This window comes from Vigna angularis, chromosome 4 (assembly GCF_016808095.1).
Source record: "Vigna angularis cultivar LongXiaoDou No.4 chromosome 4, ASM1680809v1, whole genome shotgun sequence".
Classification (NCBI taxonomy): domain Eukaryota; kingdom Viridiplantae; phylum Streptophyta; class Magnoliopsida; order Fabales; family Fabaceae; genus Vigna; species Vigna angularis.
In genome coordinates this window covers 28,302,436-28,322,310 of record NC_068973.1, presented here as the reverse complement: position 1 = coordinate 28,322,310, position 19,875 = coordinate 28,302,436, and the positions used below count along the sequence as shown (strand labels likewise).

Sequence of the window (19,875 nt, the reverse complement as noted above, 5' to 3'; positions counted from 1 at the left end):
TAAACAACATTTCATAAAAAAATAAATTAAACTTTACTTTAAATACTATTAGGCTATATATACGTTCCATGTTTTATGTTTAATCTTCTCATAGAAAATTAATTGTCTAGGTTTTTCTTTATACATGTAGATGAATAAAACAATATGAATTATTAATATTTTAAATTTCTTGTATTGCATGAATAATTAAATTTTTTGGAACATGGTGGTATTAGCGAAGTTTTACAAGGTAAGATTGGAGTTTCTGATAAGGCAATGTGCAATGAAGTACAGGGCGTAAAAGTGTTGACCAGGCACACACAGTCTACCACTGTTACCAACCATAACTACCAATGACCATGGCCGAGGATTAATAATAATTAAGGTTAAAAAAAACAAACATAAGAGAGTGAGTGGGTCCCGCGACAGACAAGACTCTCTTCCTTCCATTCTCAACACCAACTGTCTCTTCATCCATCGATGTCTATAACACCATCACCCTTTCCCGCTTTCCACGAACCTTCTTTCTCTTCTTCTTCCTTTCTCTCTCTCTCTCACACACAGTTACAATCTTTTCTTTCCAATCCTCAATCACAATCAATCTCATGTTCACTGCAACTACTTTCAACGCTCTTCACTTCCTTACTCTCCTTTCGGTACTCGTCTTCACCATCTTCTCTCTCTCAACCACTTTCTATGTGATTTTTTTCTTCAATCATCTCTGACTTTTTTCTTGCTCTCCAACTACTCTTAATTATTTATCTTTCTTCTATTTCAATTTGGCTGCGAATTTCACAATTCACTTAATTAGGTTATTTAATTTGTACAAGGATATGGGATATTGATCCATTTCGCTTTTGCGGAATCATTGTTGTTAATTGAGTACTTGGAATTTTGTCCTGATTAATGAATGATATGCTGTTTTTTCAACTCCTGAACATTCGGTAACCGTCCATTTTGTGATGTGTACTGGTGTGTTTGTATGTGCTGCTAAATTTGAGGAAACTATAGTTCTGGCTGTCATGCTGTTTTATTAGGTTGTTTGAGTTTGTTGTCTTCCTGAAGATATGAATTTATTACGCTTTTGACTATTTTTGTTTTCCTCGGATCAATCTATGGCAAGGTGATTGGGTGGCTATTTTACCCTGTTGATATTGCTATGGATGGGTCGGTTTTTTTTTGTTTTGGTTGACAATTGGACTATCTACTTAGGATGTCTCTCTTGTTTTTCATTATTTCAGGAGTAGGCGGTAAGATTTTGAGGTGTATGAAGGAGCTATTCACTGTCCTGTGACACTTGCGCGCCACTTATTTGTCGAATTCTACCTTGTTCTTGAACTGGGCTACAGTGATGAATTTTCAGCAAGACAAATTTGTTAGGTTAGTTTAATGGTGCATACCTTTATTTATCCTCTGTTGTGCTGTTTGTGGTATTTCGGAAGCATTGTAGTTGTCATTGGATTCAATATAGGTGTTTCATGCTTGGTTGGGAGTAAAGGCTTCTCTCTTGTTGTTCCCAACTTTTGGAAACACTTTTTCAGTCACCACTCTTCAATATCAATATGCTTTAAAAAATTCAAATTGTTACCCTCTTTCAGAATTTGTGTTCCTAATAATCACTTTTTTGCCTGTGTTCATTTCATGGTGTTATTGCCACTGCTTTGGACATCTTGTTTATCGGGTGCTTAATCATGGACTGATTTTTATTGTTTCCATGATGTTTAGATTTCGTGATTGGAATTCAGAGAAGGATTCTGAGAGCAGCTCTCCTGCAATTCATGTAGAACGCCCAGGGGGAGTCAAGAATACACTAAATTCAGTTTCTGAGAAGTTTCAAAGGGGTTTGGAATCCAGTTCAGAGGGGATGAAGAGATTTAGAAAATCATTCAAATCTCTTCCCTATAACAGAGTTCTCTCTGGAAGTTTTAGTTCTGGAAAGAAAATTCTTGATCCCCAGGGTCCTTTCCTTCAAAAGTGGAATAAGATATTTGTATTATCATGTCTTATTGCTGTGTCACTTGATCCTTTGTTCTTCTATGTTCCGGTGATCGATGATAACAATAAATGTCTTTCTCTGGACAGAAAAATGGAAATTACAGCAACTGTTTTAAGATCTTTCTCTGATATTTTTTATATAATCCATATAATTTTCCAATTTCGTACCGGATTCATTGCTCCCTCTTCTCGAGTATTTGGAAGAGGTGTTTTGGTTGAAGATACTTGGGTAATAGCAATGCGGTATCTATCATCATACTTCTTAATTGACATTCTTGCCGTTCTTCCCCTCCCGCAGGTAAGGAAACTCTTTTTGTTGTTGGACTTTTTGACTTTCATCTTTTTTACATCTACATCCAGTAAATGTTGAAGAACTATGGGTTGACAAGTTCGTGTATGAACATAAAACAACTTTTGTTTTCACGTTCTTTCTCTCTAGGAAGTTGACTTGATTTGCAGTCATTAATGTACCAAATGATTACATTTATAAAGTACAGCGCAAAACATGTGGACTCACTCAGAAGATATATTGTAATTAGTGATTAAGTCAATCCCTCCAAGATTGTGGGTTTAAATTAGAAATAAAAAAAAAAAACCTATTTTATTGAGTTAATTCAATGTTTTTTTACTCAAAACTTGCTCTTATATTGCTAGGTGGCAATTCTAATTATCATTCCCAAGTTGAGGGGCTCTGAATCACTGAATACAAAGACCTTGCTGAAATTTATTGTCTTCTTCCAGTACATCCCACGATTTTTGCGATTAATTCCATTATATAAAGAAGTTACTAGGACCTCTGGCATCCTCACTGAAACAGCTTGGGCTGGAGCTGCATTCAATCTCTTTCTGTACATGCTAGCAAGTCATGTACGTCTATGCTCAGTCGTTTTTTGCTTTTTCTTGTAAATATTACTGACAATATATTTTTGTTCTATTGCTTTGCACTAAATTTATTATTTATGTTATTTTATGTATTCTGTTTCTGAGATCATTGGTCTTTTTTTTCTAAAGCCTAAATCTGTTTTTATTGTTTCTGTTTGACTGTATCGTGAATTTATTTTGCTAAATCACTAGATCAAACAAGTAAAGTTTGATAGGCACAAATACTTCGTAAGGTTACAAATACTTTGTAATCTCTTGTTAATGTGGTTTAAGCTTATGTTCTGCAATCATGTGTTTCCATATTTTGATTGTAGTCTCATGTTTAGTGAAGTATGGATTAGTGTTTTATGTTTTGTAACAAATTTAAAACATCATGCTATGGCTATAATCTACGGCTTCACTTTATTTCCACAGATAATTTTTTCTCCTTCCATTTAATTGCTTCCCTTGTTGTGTTTCATCACTGGTTTTTGGTTAATCCGTTGCTATTTGTGCTTCTTCCATCTCCTTCAGTGGTTTCTGCCATCTGCGAAGGTGGTGCTTCATAGTGTCAGTGGGATCATGGACCCCAAAACTTTTTAATCCATGTATATGGATGCATACATACATATGTATACGTATACGTGTGTTTGTGTGCTATACTTATGTTCATGTGCTTGTATATATTAAAAATTATCTATATTTAGTTGGCACTTAGATAATTTCCTATTTATATTTTCAAATATTTTTTATGTTGTTATTCAATTATAAATTATTTTGTCATTGAAAGTAGAACAGCAATTTAACTGAAGGTAATATTTAGTTATTTTCATTATTATTGGTGTAGTCATTTTTATGTTGATTTTGCACTTTTAATTTTTTTTGCTTTTGATAACATCAGCCCTCATGTTTGTTTAAGCATTAAAAAAACACTTTTCTCATATTAACTACATTTATCAGTTGTCCTTTCATACTATAAATCTTTTTTCTTTTTTTGCATTCTTGAACTCTTTTTTTCTGTGACTTTTATATCGTTTTTCTGTATAGGCTAACTTATATCATGTGATTTGGACCTGGGGATATTCCTTGAGTACAGATTTTTCATGAATATTTTTCTGAGAGTTTTGTTATTTTCTTGTGACACTTCGTAAATTTATTATGATTTTGAGAAAAATATGATTATTTCCTTAAATTTATTGAAAAATTCATAGATTTTTGCTTATGTGAATTCTTATTTTTTTACAAAAAAGTGTATGGATAAATTCTTCAACCATAAGAGGAAATTAATTTAAAAAAAGAAGTTAATATTTAAATAGCATTATTAAATCCTTAAAATCATCAATACGAGATGATATTTTCAAAACCATTAGATTTAATTTATACATTATGATAAATATTTTGGCCTTTCTCATGCTCCACCGTTTGTTGTCATCATCCACTGCTGTCTAGATGTCAGTCAACACTGTTTCATCACAAGCTTCCTATTTTCATGGCTGTTTTACTATGTTGTTCTTTTACTATCAAATGGCTCTCTTATCCCGTTTTCACTAGTGGTTTATGAGGATATTTATGTTGATGGTCATCCCAGCCATTCTACAAAGTTGTCTTTCCATCAACACTATCTCTGTAGTGTATCCAGCATCCTTTAGTTGCCTTTACATTCTCTTACTTGGACTGCATATTATATTTTTATGTTTACAAAGGTTTAGTGGTTACAAGCTTAAAGGTTAAGCTAATAAGTTGTAATTTATAGGTAATTGGTGTGATATAGTATTGGTTGGTACGAGTAAGGATTAGTGTTTTATGTTTTCTAACACATCATTTGATATCATTTTCAACTTAATATCAATATCAGACTATTTAGTCTCTATTATCTCTTTTTCTTCCCTCTGTACCCATACCCGTATAATTTCAATTCCTTTGTTGGACACTCTCATACTAGTGTCCTTCTATTGATGCTGCGCCTTGTATCCATGGTTTTTAGGTCCACTACATGTTGTTTCAAACTGGAATATCCGCACCTTCCTATTTTGGTTCCCAATGTAGCATATTTAGATTTCTTATCATCGTTGCACTAATTTTTGTGAAAATGATCTCACTAATAATGAAAATTAATGATGTCATCTGCCTCTGTGTAGGTTATTGGTGCCTTTTGGTACTTGTTTTCTATAGAAAGAGAAACCACATGCTGGCAAGATGCGTGTCGAGGAAATAGCACATGTAACACAGAAGCTATGTATTGTGATAATCATCAAGTTTTGGGCTCTATTTCAGTATTCCTGAATGCTTCTTGCCCAATACTGGACCAAAATACAACACTCTTTAATTTTGGAATATTTCTTGATGCCCTTCAATCTGGAGTTGTGGAGTCAAGAGATTTCCCACAGAAGTTCTTTTATTGTTTTTGGTGGGGCCTACGAAATTTGAGGTGTGCTTTATTGATTATCTTTTATTTAATGCTATTAATTTTAAGATTATGCAGTAGTCATACATTGCAACATGTTCATGATTTACTTGAAACACAATTTAAGTTAATGTCAGATATTAGTGTTATGCAGTGAATCTGTAGCTGTGTTTGGACTCAATATGTCTGCTTGCTCATAGTGTAGAATTATTTCTTATAGTTCTGTTTGCTGGCATCCCTTGGATTAAAGTATTCTACCTTTCAGTGTGCATACATTCAGTAAATGCATCTTTTCCCAAGGGTTGTGTTAAAACATATGGTTTTGAGGGTTTGTGTTGGGGCACGAAATGTTTGTGAATAAAGTGGAAATCTGATTCATCTTAGATTATTCTAGTTATTAAAATGCCATTAATTTTAAATGACAAATTGAATAATGTTTAATCACGTAAATGTTGGATGACTTCTGATTTGGTGCCTAGAAGTGGAAATGGTTTTATCTTCAGTTTTAAATTTGTTTAATAACAGGATTGTGAGATGAGGGATTGTTAAAGTTGTCAGTCAATCATCAATTTCAAAGTCGCATGTTAATATGTTTTGAATTTTTATTTTGTTATGTTTTTACTAAGTTATTTGACATTCTACTTATATTCTTCCGTTTATTACAGTTCTCTTGGTCAGAACCTTGCAACAAGTACCTATGTTTGGGAAATCTGCTTTGCAATTTTCATTTCAATTGCTGGTTTGGTATTATTTGCATTCCTCATTGGAAATATGCAGGTTGGTGTCAAATATTCTTTTTTAATCAAGCGATACTGGCTAGCAGCACTATTTGTTGATTTTGGAATAAAATGCATATTCTACTCCTGTGATCTGTCTCCCTCAACTTCTTTACAATAGCAGTTTTTTGGTGCTTTAAGTTAGTTTATTGTTAGTTAATTAAGATTTCCTCCTTGGCACCTCATGAAACAAGACATCATATATTAATTTTTGCTATTATTATTAGAGCACTTCTATAAATGTGCAGTATTGTATCTTTTGGGGAGCATTAGCTCTTGTCGAATTCTAACTTCTGGTTTGTACCAGTGAAGTAGAGGTCGTTATCAATTTTTTGTTGTTAGAAGTCCCACATCGTCTAGAGATAAGGCCAATTTAGAGTATATAAGTAGGTGCAAACCTCACCTTACAAGCCGGTTTTGTGGGGTTGAGTTAGGCTTAAAGTCCACTTCTTAACATGGTATCGGAGTTAGCGGGTGGAATGATATGTCTAACAAACACAAATCACACTAAGATAGGTTCTAACTCATAGCTCTAATACAATGTTGAATATAGTAAAACTCCCCTCTCAAGCTGGTGCATATAAATTGTATGTACCAAGCTTGTTATAAATATAATCAAGTATTGGTACCCGTAAAGACTTAGTGAAAATATTTGTTGACTGATCATTTGAGTTGACAAACTCAGTCTTGATATCTTTAGATACAATCTTCTCTCGAATGAAATGACAATCAATCTCAATGTGTTTGGTTTTCCCATGAAAGACAAAATTAGAACTTATATGAAGAGTAGCTTGATAATTGTTAAATAACTACATAAGTAGTTTTTATTTCTTTGATGATATATTACAATGTGTGATACTCTATAAATAGAGTATGTAGTAGGTGGGAATTAATCCCAACCATCAAAGTTAGGCTACACAGTAGCTACACAGTAACATATGCATAATACATTTCAACACTCCCCCTCAAGCTGGAGCATATAGATCATATGCACCAAGCTTGGAACATATAAACTGAATTCTGGGCCCTCTTAAAGACTTAGTCAAAATATCTGCAAGTTGTTCATTAGAACTGACAAATTCTGTAATGAGATCCTTGGACAATAGCTTTTCTCTGATGAAATGACAATCAACTTCTATGTGTTTTGTTCTTTCGTGAAACACTGGATTGGAGGCAATGTGAAGAGCTGCTTGATTGTCACAATACAACTTCATAGTCTTATTTTCACAGAATTTTAATTCCTGAAGGAATTGTTTGATCCACATGAGTTCACAGGTAGCCAAGGCCATAGAACGATATTCTGCTTCTGCACTAGATCGAGCAATAACACTTTGTTTCTTGCTTTTCCAAGATACAAGATTGCCTCCAAGGAGTATACAATATCCTGTGGTAGATCTCCGATCATTTGGACAACCAGCCCAATCTGCATCACAATATCCTTCTACCTCAGAACTTCCCTTATTTTCATATAACACTCCTTGTCCTGGATTCCCTTTTACATATCTAAGGATGCGTATTACAGCATTCCAATGATCAATATGTGGATTTTGCATAAATTGGCTCACAACTCCCACTGGATAGGAAAGGTCAGGTCTTGTATAGTAAGATATATTAGTTTTCCCACCAACCTTCTGTATCTTTCTGGATCTGAGAAAAGTTCACCATGGTCTCTCATTAACTTTTGATTTGAGTCCATAGGACTATCAATAGGCTTGCAATCTGTAAGACCTGTTTCCTCCAAAATATCAAGGGCATATTTTCTTTGTGAAATGACGACTCCTTCTTTTGATTGTGCCACTTCAATACCAAGGAAGTATTTCAACCGACCTAGGTCTTTGGTTTGGAAGTGGTTGAACAAGTGATCTTTTAATTGAGCAACTCGCAACATCATTTCCTGTAATCACAATATCGTCAACATAGACCATAAGATAAACACATTTGTTAGGAGTAGAATGCCCATAAAATACTGAATGATCGGCTTCACATCGTGTCAATCCAAATTGTTGCACAACACGACTAAATTTACCAAACCAAGCTCGAGGTGATTGTTTCAAACCATAAAGTGAACGACGTAATTTACAAACTAAATTAGACTCCCCCTGAGCAGCACGACGAAATCCAGGAGGTTGCTCCATGTATATCTCCTCTTCCAGATCACCATGAAGAAAGGCATTTTTAATGTCCAGTTGATGAAGTGGCCACTGTCGAATGGCAGCCATGGCAAGAAAAAGACGAACACTACTGATTTTGGCTACAGGAGAAAATGTATCACAATAATCGAGACCATAAATCTGAGTATATCCCTTTGCTACTAGACGAGCTTTTAGCCGATCAATTGCACCAGTAGGACCAACTTTAATAGCATAAACCCATCTACATCCCACAGGTTTCTTACCAGGAGGAAGAGATACAAGTTCCCAAGTACCACTATTGTCTAGTGCTTGCATTTCATCAATCATGGCTTGTCGCCATCCAGGGTGATCAAGTGCCTCACGAACATTATTAGGAACTTTGATGTTAGAAAGAGAGGAAACAAAGGAGAAATAGGTAGGAGACAAACGATGGTAACTTAAAAAGTTATAAACAGGATAAGGATTACGAGTTGATCGAATACCTTTCCGAAGAGCAATAGGCCAAGCCTGATCAGATTCAACAGAGGGTGAAGGATCCATGGTCTGGGAATCTGGTGAAGAAGGAGCTGAGTCTTGAGGATCTTCAGGCAAGGGAGGAGGTGGTTGAATAATGTCATCTGCATTTTGAGTGTGATTGGGAACTGGAGAAGTAGGAATGACTAAGGGATCACATGATGGGATAGGAAGCATGTTTTGAACAGATGAACATTCTTGCTTAGAGGACGTGAAGAAGGGTGTATCTTCAAAAAATGTGACATCAGAAGACATATAGTATCTTTTTGTTGAGGGAGAATAACATTTATATCCTTTTTGAAGACGAGAATATCCTAAAAAGACATACTTAATAGACTTTGGAGAAAGTTTATCAAGACCAGGAGAGACATTATGAACAAAACAGGTACTCCCAAACACACGTGGAGAGACATGATATAGAGGATCGTGTGGAAAAATTATGGAGTAAGGAATCTTATTATCAAGAGAAGAAGAAGGCATCCTATTTATCAAAACACAGGCAGTGAGGACAGCATCCCCCCAATGATGAATAGGAACATTAGTATTTAACATCAGGGAACGTGCAGTTTCAATGAGATGTCTATTCTTTCTTTCAGCTATACCATTTTGTTGTGGAGTATGAGGACATGTTGACCTATGTAAGATTCCTTTAGATGATAAAAAGGATGAGAGTTTACTAGAAAAATATTCTTTGGCATTATCACTCCTGAGAATTTTAATTGTCTTTCCAAATTGGTTCTGAATTTCATTAAAAAAGGACATAAATATGTCTAAAAGTTCAGATCTCTCTTTCATTAGATAAACCCAAGTATATCTAGAGAACTCATCAATAAAGGTAACAAAATAGTTAAAACCAAAGGAAGTAACACGACTTGGTCCCCAAATATCAGAGTGAATAGTGGAAAAAGCAGAATTACATCGTGTCTCAGATGTCTTTGGATAGGAAGATCGAACGTGTTTCCCTAACTGACAAGACTCACAATCTAAGACACTAATGTTTTTAAGATTTGGAACCATCATTTTTAATTTAGACAAACTTGGGTGACCTAAACGATCATGCAAAAGTTTAGGAGATAAAGTTGAAAGACAGGAAACAGATGAACTAGGCTTTAGATAATAAAGTCCCCGTGACTCACGTCCTTCCTCAATCAGACGTCCCGTTCCATGTTCCTGTATAACAAAGGAATTTGCAGTAAAAGTTACGGAACAATTTAGTGAACGAGTCAATTGACTTAAAGAGATTAAATTATAAGGACAATGAGGAATGTACAAAACAGAATTTAAATTTAAGGAAGGAGATAATGAAACTTTGCCAATTCCTTGAGATGCTACTTTGGATCCATTGGCAACAGTAATTAAATTAGGAATTTTTTGAGAGGAAATGGAGTAAAATGAAGGAAGGTTACCAGAGAGATGATCTGAAGCACCTGAATCAAGTATCCATGAATTTTGACTTTCTCTAGTTTGAGAAATGCATGCCGTTGACATTAAGGATGATTGATCAAGATTGGTAGATTTTTCAGATTTGTACCTCAAAAATTCTCGATATTCTTCGTCGGAAATTTTAGCTTCTGGATTATCAGATCTAAACACCTGCACAGTTTTATCAGGAAAACCATGTAAAGAATAACATCTTTCCTGGGTATGGCCAATTTTCTTACAGTATGAGCATTGCACACGCCCACTTCGACCTCCACGACCTCCTTGAGTACTCCTACCTCTTCCTCTTCCTTGTGGAACTACCATTGCTGCAGTTTCAATAACATCAGTTGAATTCCCTTCTTTCACTAAAGTAGGTACTCGAAGGAGTCGAGTAACCAAATTATCCATTGACGGGATTTGATCTCCTGCTAAAACTTGATCACGGACATGATCAAAATCAGAGTGCAAACTTCTAAGGATTAAGACCATGTAATACTTGTCAAGTCTTTTGTTAATACTTTCTAATGAATCAGCTACGAAGAATGTTTTTAATTCTTCTACTGCAGCTCTAGCCTTTGCTATATGAGAAATCATATCGTGATTGACTTGTTTGAGAGAGGATACTTTTTCGGTTGCATCAAAAAGTCTTTGTATATCATTAGCAAAAATATCTTGAGCTCTTTTCCAAAAAGAGAAACAAGTCTTGTAAGGTCTCATTATATCTAGAACTTCTTGTTCAACCGATTGCCACAACACAGCACATAACTGGAAGTCTAGTTTCTGCCATTGGGGTTTTTCTTCCTCCGAGACCATAGATGCATCTTGTTCAAGGTGATTATGGTGTCCTTGACCAAGAAACCATAATTCCACCGCAGAAGACCATGACAAATAATTTTTCCAATTCAACTTTGCAGATGTAATGATAGGAGTTGCAGAGAAGGAAGAATTAATTCCAGAAGAAGCCATTCCAGATCTGAAAAAAAAACTGAAACAGAGACAAATAGCTTTAGGGAGAAAAACCCTAGGTCTTGAACAAAAACACCAGAACACAAAACGAAGTGCCTAAACACGCTCAGGGAGCTCAGGCGAGACGACTGGTGGAGACGTGGTGTCGCTCTGACACCGGGAGGGTGGCGCGTGAGATGCACGCGCCTGAGAGTCGCCGGAGAAAGGTGGCGCGTGTGGGAGCGTGCGGCGACGAATGAGACGGCGACCACCAGGGTTGGGTCGCGCTTCTCAGGGCGAACCTAACCCTTGACTTCGCCGGAGGAAAGGCGACGGTGGACAGCGACGGTGGCGGTGGCGGTGGCGACAGCGGCGGTGGCGGTGGCGACGGCGGCGGTGACGGCGGCGATGGTGACGGAGATGACAGAAGCTAGATTTTGTCCCGCTCTTGATACCATGTTAAATAACTACATAAGTAGTTTTTATTTCTTTGATGATATATTACAATGTGTGATACTCTATAAATAGAGTATGTAGTAGGTGGGAATTAATCCCAACCATCAAAGTTGGGCTACACAGTAGCTACACAGTAACATATGCATAATACATTTCAACAATAATCATATATAAGAGTCATTTGAGTGACAGTCTAAATTGTAACTCTCTAAGCAATTGCTTAAGCCAAACAAGTTCACAAGTGGCTGAGATCATACCTCTATATTCTGCTTCTGCACTAGATCTTGTTACAACACTTTGTTTTTTACTCTTCCAATAGAAGTTACCATCAATGGAGACACAATATCCAAAAGTAGATCTTCTATCAAAAGGAGATCATGTCCAATCAACATCTGAATAGCAAACAACTTTTGTATGGTTATTGGAACCATATAACAAACCGTTTCCAGGAGATCCTTTAATGTAGTTTAATATACGAATGACTATATTTCAATGATCTTCACATGGGGAATTGAGAAATTGGCTCACCACATTAACTGCAAAGGAAATGTCAAGATGAGAAATTGTAAGGCAATTTAATTTCCCAACCAACCTTCTATACTTCTTAGGATTTGAAATAGGCGCTCCCAGATCTAGTAGGAGTTTGGTATTAGGATCCATGGTGTGTCAACAAATTTTGTATTCATCAACTCAGTTTCCTCCAAAATATCTAATGCATACTTCCTTTGAGATATAACAATACCATCGTTAATATCTGAGTTTGCCAAGATCTTTGGTCTGAAAATGGTGGTGAAGGTGTTGTTTCATCTGGGAGATGTCATGGTGGTCACTGCCCATAAGAATAATGACATCAACATATATTATCAAATAGACGCATCCCGCACTTGAATAAAGGTAAAAGATTGAATGATTTGCCTTATTCCGAGTCATACCAATTTGTTGAAAAACGCTACTAAATTTTCCAAACCAGGCCCTAGGAGACTGTTAGGCCATATAAAGATTTGCGAAAACTACATACCAATTCGGAAGACTTCCCCTGAGCAATAAATTTGTGAGGTTGCTTCATATAAATTTTTTCTTGTAAATCTCCATTTAGGGAAGAATTTTTGACATCCAGTTGATAAAGATGTCATTGTTAAAGAGTTGCTATGACTAAAATTAAATAAATAGAAACCATCTTTGCCACTGGAGAAAAAGTATCACCATAATCCAATTCAAAAATTTGTGTGTAACCTTTGGCCACAAGTCGAGGTTCGAGGCAATCAATAGTCCCATTAGGACCAATTTTGATAGCAAAAATTCACCTGCATTTAACAACAGATTTCCCCTACGCTAATGGGATGAGCTCCCAAGTGTCACTATTCTAAAGAGCACTTAGGTCATCTAGCATCGCCTGACGCCAACTAGGATGAACTAAGGCATCGCTGACATATTTGATAAAGATGTCATTGTTAAAGAGTTTCTATGACTAAAATTAAATAAATAGAAACCATCTTTGCCATTGTAGAAAAAGTATCACCGTAATCCAATTCAAAAATTTGTGTGTAACCTTTGGCCACAAGTCGAGGTTTGAGGTGATCAATAGTCCCATTAGAACCATTTTTGATAGCAAAATTTCACCTGCAACTAACAACAGATTTCCCTTACGCTAATGGGATGAGCTCCCAAGTTCCACTATTCTAAAGTGCACTTAGGTCATCTAGCATCGCCTGACGCCAACTAGGATGAGCTAAGGCATCACTGACAGATTTAGGAATAGACATAGAAGAAATAGATGAAAGGCAGGTATGAAAATGTGAAGATAATCTATGGTAACTCAGCAATATAATGTGGAGAGGGTTTACGAGTAGAACGTATACCTTTACAGAGAGCTATTGGAAGGTCAGAATCAGTTGTTGGAGCTGGAGGAGACAAAATAGTTGGCACTTGAAGTGAGTCGCTTGGTGGTTGTTGGGAACGATGTCTTCGACTATAAATCTGAAGTGGTAATGGAGGAGGAGAATCGAACGGTGGACTAGGCACAACTAGAGGATCATAAACAACAAGAATATTAACTGTAATAAATGGAGACACATAAGAAGAAGAAGAAGAATGACCCTTAAAGTAAAAAGAACACTCATTGAAGGTGATATATGCGGAAATAAAATAGCGGTTAAGAGAATGAGAAAAACACTTATATCCTTTTTGTGCTTGAGTAAATCCTAAAAAAACACATTTATGTGATCTAAGAGATAACTTATCAAGATCAAAACTAAAATTATGAATAAAACATGTAGATCCAAAAACTTTAATAGCTAAGGGATGTATAGGTGCATGATGAAATAAAATAGAATGAGAAATTTTGTTATTTAAAACCGAAGAGAGCATGCGATTAATAAGATAACATGCAGTAAGAATAACATCACCCCAAATATGTTGAGGAATCTCACCATGAATTAAAAGTGTGCGAGTTGTTTCAACAAGATGTCTATTCTTGCACTCAGTCACCACATTTGTTGAGGTGTTTAAGCACATGAAATTTGATGAAGAATGTCATGAGAAACGATAAAATATTTAAAAGAATGGGAAAGGTATTCACAATCATTATCACTTCGCAAAGTTTGCATAGAAATCCCAAACTGAGTTTTAATTTCATTATAAAAGGATTGAAATATAGAAAATAACTTACAACAATTTTTCATTAAAAACAACCAAGTGCATATGAAATAATCATCAATCAAAGTAACAAAATACTGAAAACCTAAACTAGACTTAACACAATTAGGTCCCTAAATTTTAGAGTGAACTAATGCAAAAGGTGACGAAGCACATTATGAGACACTGCGAGGAAAGGAACTACGATTATGTTTTCCTAATTAACGTGACTCACACAACAAATTAGATAAATTGGACAAACTAGGAACAAGCTGTTGCAATTTGACAAGATTGGGATGACCTAACTGAGCATGGAGAAAAGATGAAGACTCCATAACTGTGCTAACATGTGTAGAAGGGTAGAGATGATAAAGGCCATGAGACTCACATCCGGTGCCAATTATCTGTCATGAACTCCAATCCTGTAAACAAGTAAAATTTTTGGTAAAAGAAATAACACAATCAAGAGAACAGGTTAGACGACTAAGGGATAATAAGTTAAAGGGGGACCCAGGAACATAAAGAACATTATCAATGGTTAAAGATGAAAATAGATTAACAATACAAACACCATGAAATAAGACCCAAGACTCATCAACCATTGTAAACGTAAGTAAATTATCTGTAGAAATAAAGAAGAAAACAAAGATTTGTAACGAGTGATTTGTGGTACCTGAGTCAAGAATCCAAGGTCTAAGAGAAGAAGGTTGACTTAGGACAACAAAAGATATACCTGTGCGTGCAATAGAAGTAGTGGAACTAGAGTTCTGACAATTCTCATACCATTTGAGAAATTTATTGAAAAGAAAAAATTGGTATGTGAAAGAGGCAGAAGAAGCCATGGAGAGAGAAAAGCCCTAAAAGACCAAGGTTCTTCCATCAAGGCAACAAGCACAAATCCTGAAAGAGGAGAAGGAGGCGACCTCATTAGTTAATAGCTACCCAGATAATAACCAGTATTGTATGACAAGAACTAAGAAAATCCTCTCCCAATGAATTGAAAATTCAAATATTGACTATTAAAAGCTTTAGGCTCTAGATATCATGTTAAGAAGTAGTCTTTAAGCTTAATTTAACTCTACAAAACCGGCTTGTAAAGTGAGATTTGCACCCACTTAAATACTATAAACTTGCATTATCTCTAGTTGGTGTGGGACTTCTAACTAGGAATGGCAAAATGGGTCAATCCAACCCGTTTTGGCCTAGCCCATTAGTAGCCCATCAAAAATAGACTGGGTCGGGTTGGCTCATCACACAGAAAGGAGCCAATAATGATAACTCAAGACAGGCTAACTTTTTTTTTCTAATTCTTTTTCAAAAAATTTAAATTTTTCTTTTTTTTGTATACATATAAATGAATAATAAAATCATATTTAATCATATAACTTTTAATTGATTAGTTTATATTTTTAATTAGATAATTTAAAATAATTATTACATTTACATGTTAAATTATCCTATTATAACTAATAATTAGAACTTAATTTGTAAGTGTTAGGGATTTAAATTACAACACTATTATACATTTACACCTTTAAAAAATATAATATATAAAAATTAATCTTTTTAATTATTTTTTATTTTAATTTTTAATTTAAAAAAATTGGGGCTAGGCCGGGCTGGCCCACATAGACCTATCAAATTGATGGGCTAGACGGGCCGGGCCAAAATGGGCTGATGGGGTGAAATCTTCAACCCGACCCATTCTTTTTAACACATGTTGGCCCGTTAGGCCCAACCTGTTTTGCCACCCCTACTTCCCGCTCCTCCCATATTTAGGTATATACATCTAATACGTAAAATTATATATTAATGGGTGGTCCAGTAATAGTCCGATAGCGGATGGAATGATATGTTCAACAAACACAAATCTCGTCAAGAGAGACTCTAAATCATGGTTCTGATGTTAAATATAGAAAAAATAGATATAGGATTACTCTATTATATGTAGGAAATACACGTAAGCTAATGTATTTATAATAACATAATTAACATAGAGACTGTTTCCTTAATTAACATAAAACACAATATATCTAACAAGTCCTATAACATATGGTCGTGAGAAAATATTCTTCCCAAGGGAACAGAGTCTTAATCTTATTTTTCAGCGGCTTTTAAGGAAAAACATTGCATTAATAATTTTCAGTTTCTCAAGTGTTGTTAATTACCTTATGCCTACGACTATTGCCTGAAATAGGGTGAAGATTAAGTTATTATAGTACTCTCGAGGTAGGCATCCAAAAAGTAACTATTTGTAATGCTCTCCCTCTTCCAGAATTATGCAACAAACTTTTCTCATCCTATTTTAGATGTATCCTAAAGTTCTGCTCCTTGTTCGTTTTTTCATCTCTGTTCTGGTTTGAAACTAGTTTCACACTTGGGCCAAATTTTCTTCTACATTGGACTCAATTGTATATTTTTTGGAACAGACATATTTGCAGTCAACGACTACCAGATTGGAGGAAATGAGAGTAAAAAGGAGAGATGCTGAGCAGTGGATGTCTCATCGATTACTCCCTGACAGCCTGAGAGAAAGAATCAGACGACATGAGCAGTACAAATGGCAAGAAACCAGAGGTGTTGATGAAGACAACTTGATCCGAGATCTTCCAAAGGATTTGAGAAGGGATATTAAGCGTCATCTTTGCTTGGCTTTGCTGATGAGGGTAAGTCTCTCCATATCTTGGTTTTCTTTTCATATCATGCTACTATTGTTCTTTTACAGTGACTGATATTTTTTTTATTGACAATGAAAATTTACTTGGTCTATTTTAGTACATATATATTGTTGCTTTTGGTCAGTGAAAACGTAATAGAATATCCAAAGATAGGAAGGTATGGTATTCTCAAATAAATATAACAGAAATACTGATTTGATAAAATTCTGAAGTTTTCGAACTTTGTTTCTAGGTAGATTAAATGAATAACATCCAGGTGCTTTACCATATATCTGTATACAAATTGCTCCTCTGTTCCTGGTATTTTGTTTGAATATGTGTTGTATGTACATCTAAACTCTGTAAAGGAGTTTTGCGCACGTTTTCATTTGTAATTTTGAAGCACTGCAGTTTTCTATGGTGAAGGATGAAAAGGATGAACGTAGTTGTGCTTAAACTATTTAGGTGTACTGGAGAAGGATCCATAACCCTTGTTAATTCAAAATATTTAGATATATCAAGAGGGGCGATCGGATGGATTTTAAGACAATCCTTGAAAAGTAAACCAACATCATTTATTATTGGAAGCTATGAAGATGTAGTTGATTTTCCATGTAATATTTTAGCAACAACTAAATCTTTCTCTTGCATGAACTGAAGGTGCCAATGTTTGAGAAAATGGATGAGCAACTTCTGGATGCAATGTGTGACAAACTCCAGCCAGTGCTATACACAGAAGAAAGCTGCATTGTCCGGGAAGGAGATCCTGTTGATGAGATGCTCTTCATAATGCGCGGCAAGCTATTGACTGTAACCACTAATGGTGGAAGAACAGGCTTCTTTAACTCTGAATACCTCAAAGCTGGTGACTTTTGTGGAGAGGAACTTCTCACATGGGCTTTAGATCCTCACTCCTCATCCAACCTTCCTATATCAACTAGGACTGTCCAAACTCTTTCAGAAGTGGAAGCATTTGCTCTAAAAGCGGATGACTTGAAGTTTGTTGCTTCACAGTTCCGGCGCCTTCATAGTAAGCAGCTTCGTCACACTTTCAGGTTTTATTCACAACAATGGCGTACATGGGCTGCATGTTTCATACAAGCAGCGTGGAGGCGTTATAGTAAAAAGAAGCTGGAAGAGTCTCTGAGGGAAGAAGAGAATCGTTTGCAAGATGCATTAGCCAAAGCAGGTGGTAGCTCACCTAGTCTAGGTGCCACAATATATGCTTCAAGGTTTGCAGCTAATGCACTCAGACTTTTACGTAGAAATAGCACAAGAAAGACCAGGCTGCCCGAAAGAATATCACCCATGCTGCTGCAGAAGCCTGCTGAGCCTGATTTTACTTCCGAAGAACAATAGTTGTCGACGAATAATAGGTTGCGGATGCCTGGTTCTGCAAGACAAGAAAAAAGGATGAAAGTGAAGGAAATATTAACATGAAAATGACCTTTTTGATAGAGGGCCAAAATGGCATTTCGTTTATTTGTTTTATTTTGTAAGTTAGTGTAACATGTAATGTCTATAAAATATAAACTATGAAGTTGTATATATATATATACATCATACATATAAATATACGATTGTTGCAGAAGTCTTTTCATTCGTGAATGAAGCACAAAATGAACTATTTTTTCACATCCTGATTTCTTTATTTCTGCTTGTTGGATGATGGGATGAAACGGGAAAATCTTCCATAATAATTTTAATGTTGTCCCTACTGTGTTACTTGCATTTGGAGAAGTTACTATTATTTTAAAAAATTGTTGGTGAATATTTCCCGACATGTTCTACTCATTTTTTTTCCCAAGTAAAGAAAATAAATGACAAATGGAAGAAAATTTATTCAATGTGGCTAAGAAGAACAACATCTCTGATTTTATGTAAGAGAATAATAAATGTCTATTACTACTGGTATTTCTAGATGTTAGACCAACAAGACTATAAACAACTTTTAATATACTTGTAAACAAGTAAATAAGTTTGGTTAAACCTTTTTTTTCTTTTAGCTACACACTTTTCTATCTTTTCTATGAAATCAATTCAGATATTCAAGTTACTTTCTCTCTCGTCAAAATCTTTGTGTAGTTATATTCAAATTATGTAGGTAAATTAAATATTTTTGATATCTCATATTTTGAATTTTTTACTTCTTTTTAATATTTTTATTTATTACTTTTTTACATAAGAATGTTTAACCCTTTGTTGAAGTATCAATAGCACAAACTCTTCATTTAATACAAAAAAATTATATTATTTACTATCTTATTTTTAATTTTTATTTCATCTGAAGAAATCTTTATTTTAAACTAATTTTCATTATTTATCAACAATTCGACTAATTTAATATATGAAAAGTTTTCTTAAATCCTTAAGATATTTTTCGTCTTATTATATCCTTAATTATATATTTGTTTTTCTTTTTACGTTTTCTTTCAGTAATATATCAAATTATTTTTAAGATACACATTTGATTACTTTTATTTCTTTCTAATATTTTTATTTGTTATTTATTTTTATCATGTAAAATATTGTTTAGATATTTTTCATATAATTATTTTTATTTTCTAACTTATTATATAAGTGTAATTATATCAACATAATTATATAAAAAAAAGTCTATTTACTATAATATAATAATTTAATGTCATTAATTTGAATAGTATCTATCATCATCTATCATATATTAAAATTCAAAAGATCATTCATCATATATTAAAGTTAAAAAAAAATTGTTAAATTTTAATTATTATTGCGTTTTATTGTGGTGTATTATAATTTCTATTTATATATATATATATATATATATATATATATATATATATATATATATATATATATATATATATGATTTCGTTAAAATGTTAAAAATGAAAGTAAAGAAACATTTAAAATATTTTTAAATTTGAACATCTATTTTTTGTAATCTTTTAAAAATATTTTAAATTTTATTATCTTTATTTTGGTAATGTTTACAAATTTAATAAATGTTTTGATTCTCATAAAATTTTTGATACTTAAATTTAGAATATATATATATATATATAATTATAATTTCTTTCTAAATATTTAATATTAAAAAATAAAATGTATCTTTTTTATTT

At 34.3% G+C, this 19,875-nt stretch overlaps 1 protein-coding gene across 1 annotated transcript; it reads left to right on the top strand.

Annotated features, from left to right (window-relative positions):
• The first annotated feature begins 361 nt into the window (after positions 1–361).
• LOC108331656 (cyclic nucleotide-gated ion channel 1) lies at positions 362–18,409 on the top strand. Its single transcript, XM_017566499.2, has 8 exons — positions 362–635; positions 1,221–1,359; positions 1,705–2,272; positions 2,629–2,841; positions 4,974–5,263; positions 5,905–6,016; positions 16,547–16,783; positions 17,435–18,409. Exons 2-8 carry the CDS (start codon positions 1,331–1,333, stop codon positions 18,131–18,133), a joined length of 2,148 nt encoding a protein of 715 aa, XP_017421988.1. The 5' UTR covers positions 362–635; positions 1,221–1,330; the 3' UTR covers positions 18,134–18,409.
• Positions 18,410–19,875: the final 1,466 nt, after the last annotated feature.

Coding starts and splice junctions, on each gene's coding strand:
- LOC108331656 (XM_017566499.2), top strand. CDS start 1,331: ATGAATTTTCAGCAAGACAAATTTGTTAG. Junction 1,360..1,704: donor CAGCAAGACAAATTTGTTAG/GTTAGTTTAATG, acceptor CATGATGTTTAG/ATTTCGTGATTGGAATTCAG. Junction 5,264..5,904: donor TGGGGCCTACGAAATTTGAG/GTGTGCTTTATT, acceptor CGTTTATTACAG/TTCTCTTGGTCAGAACCTTG.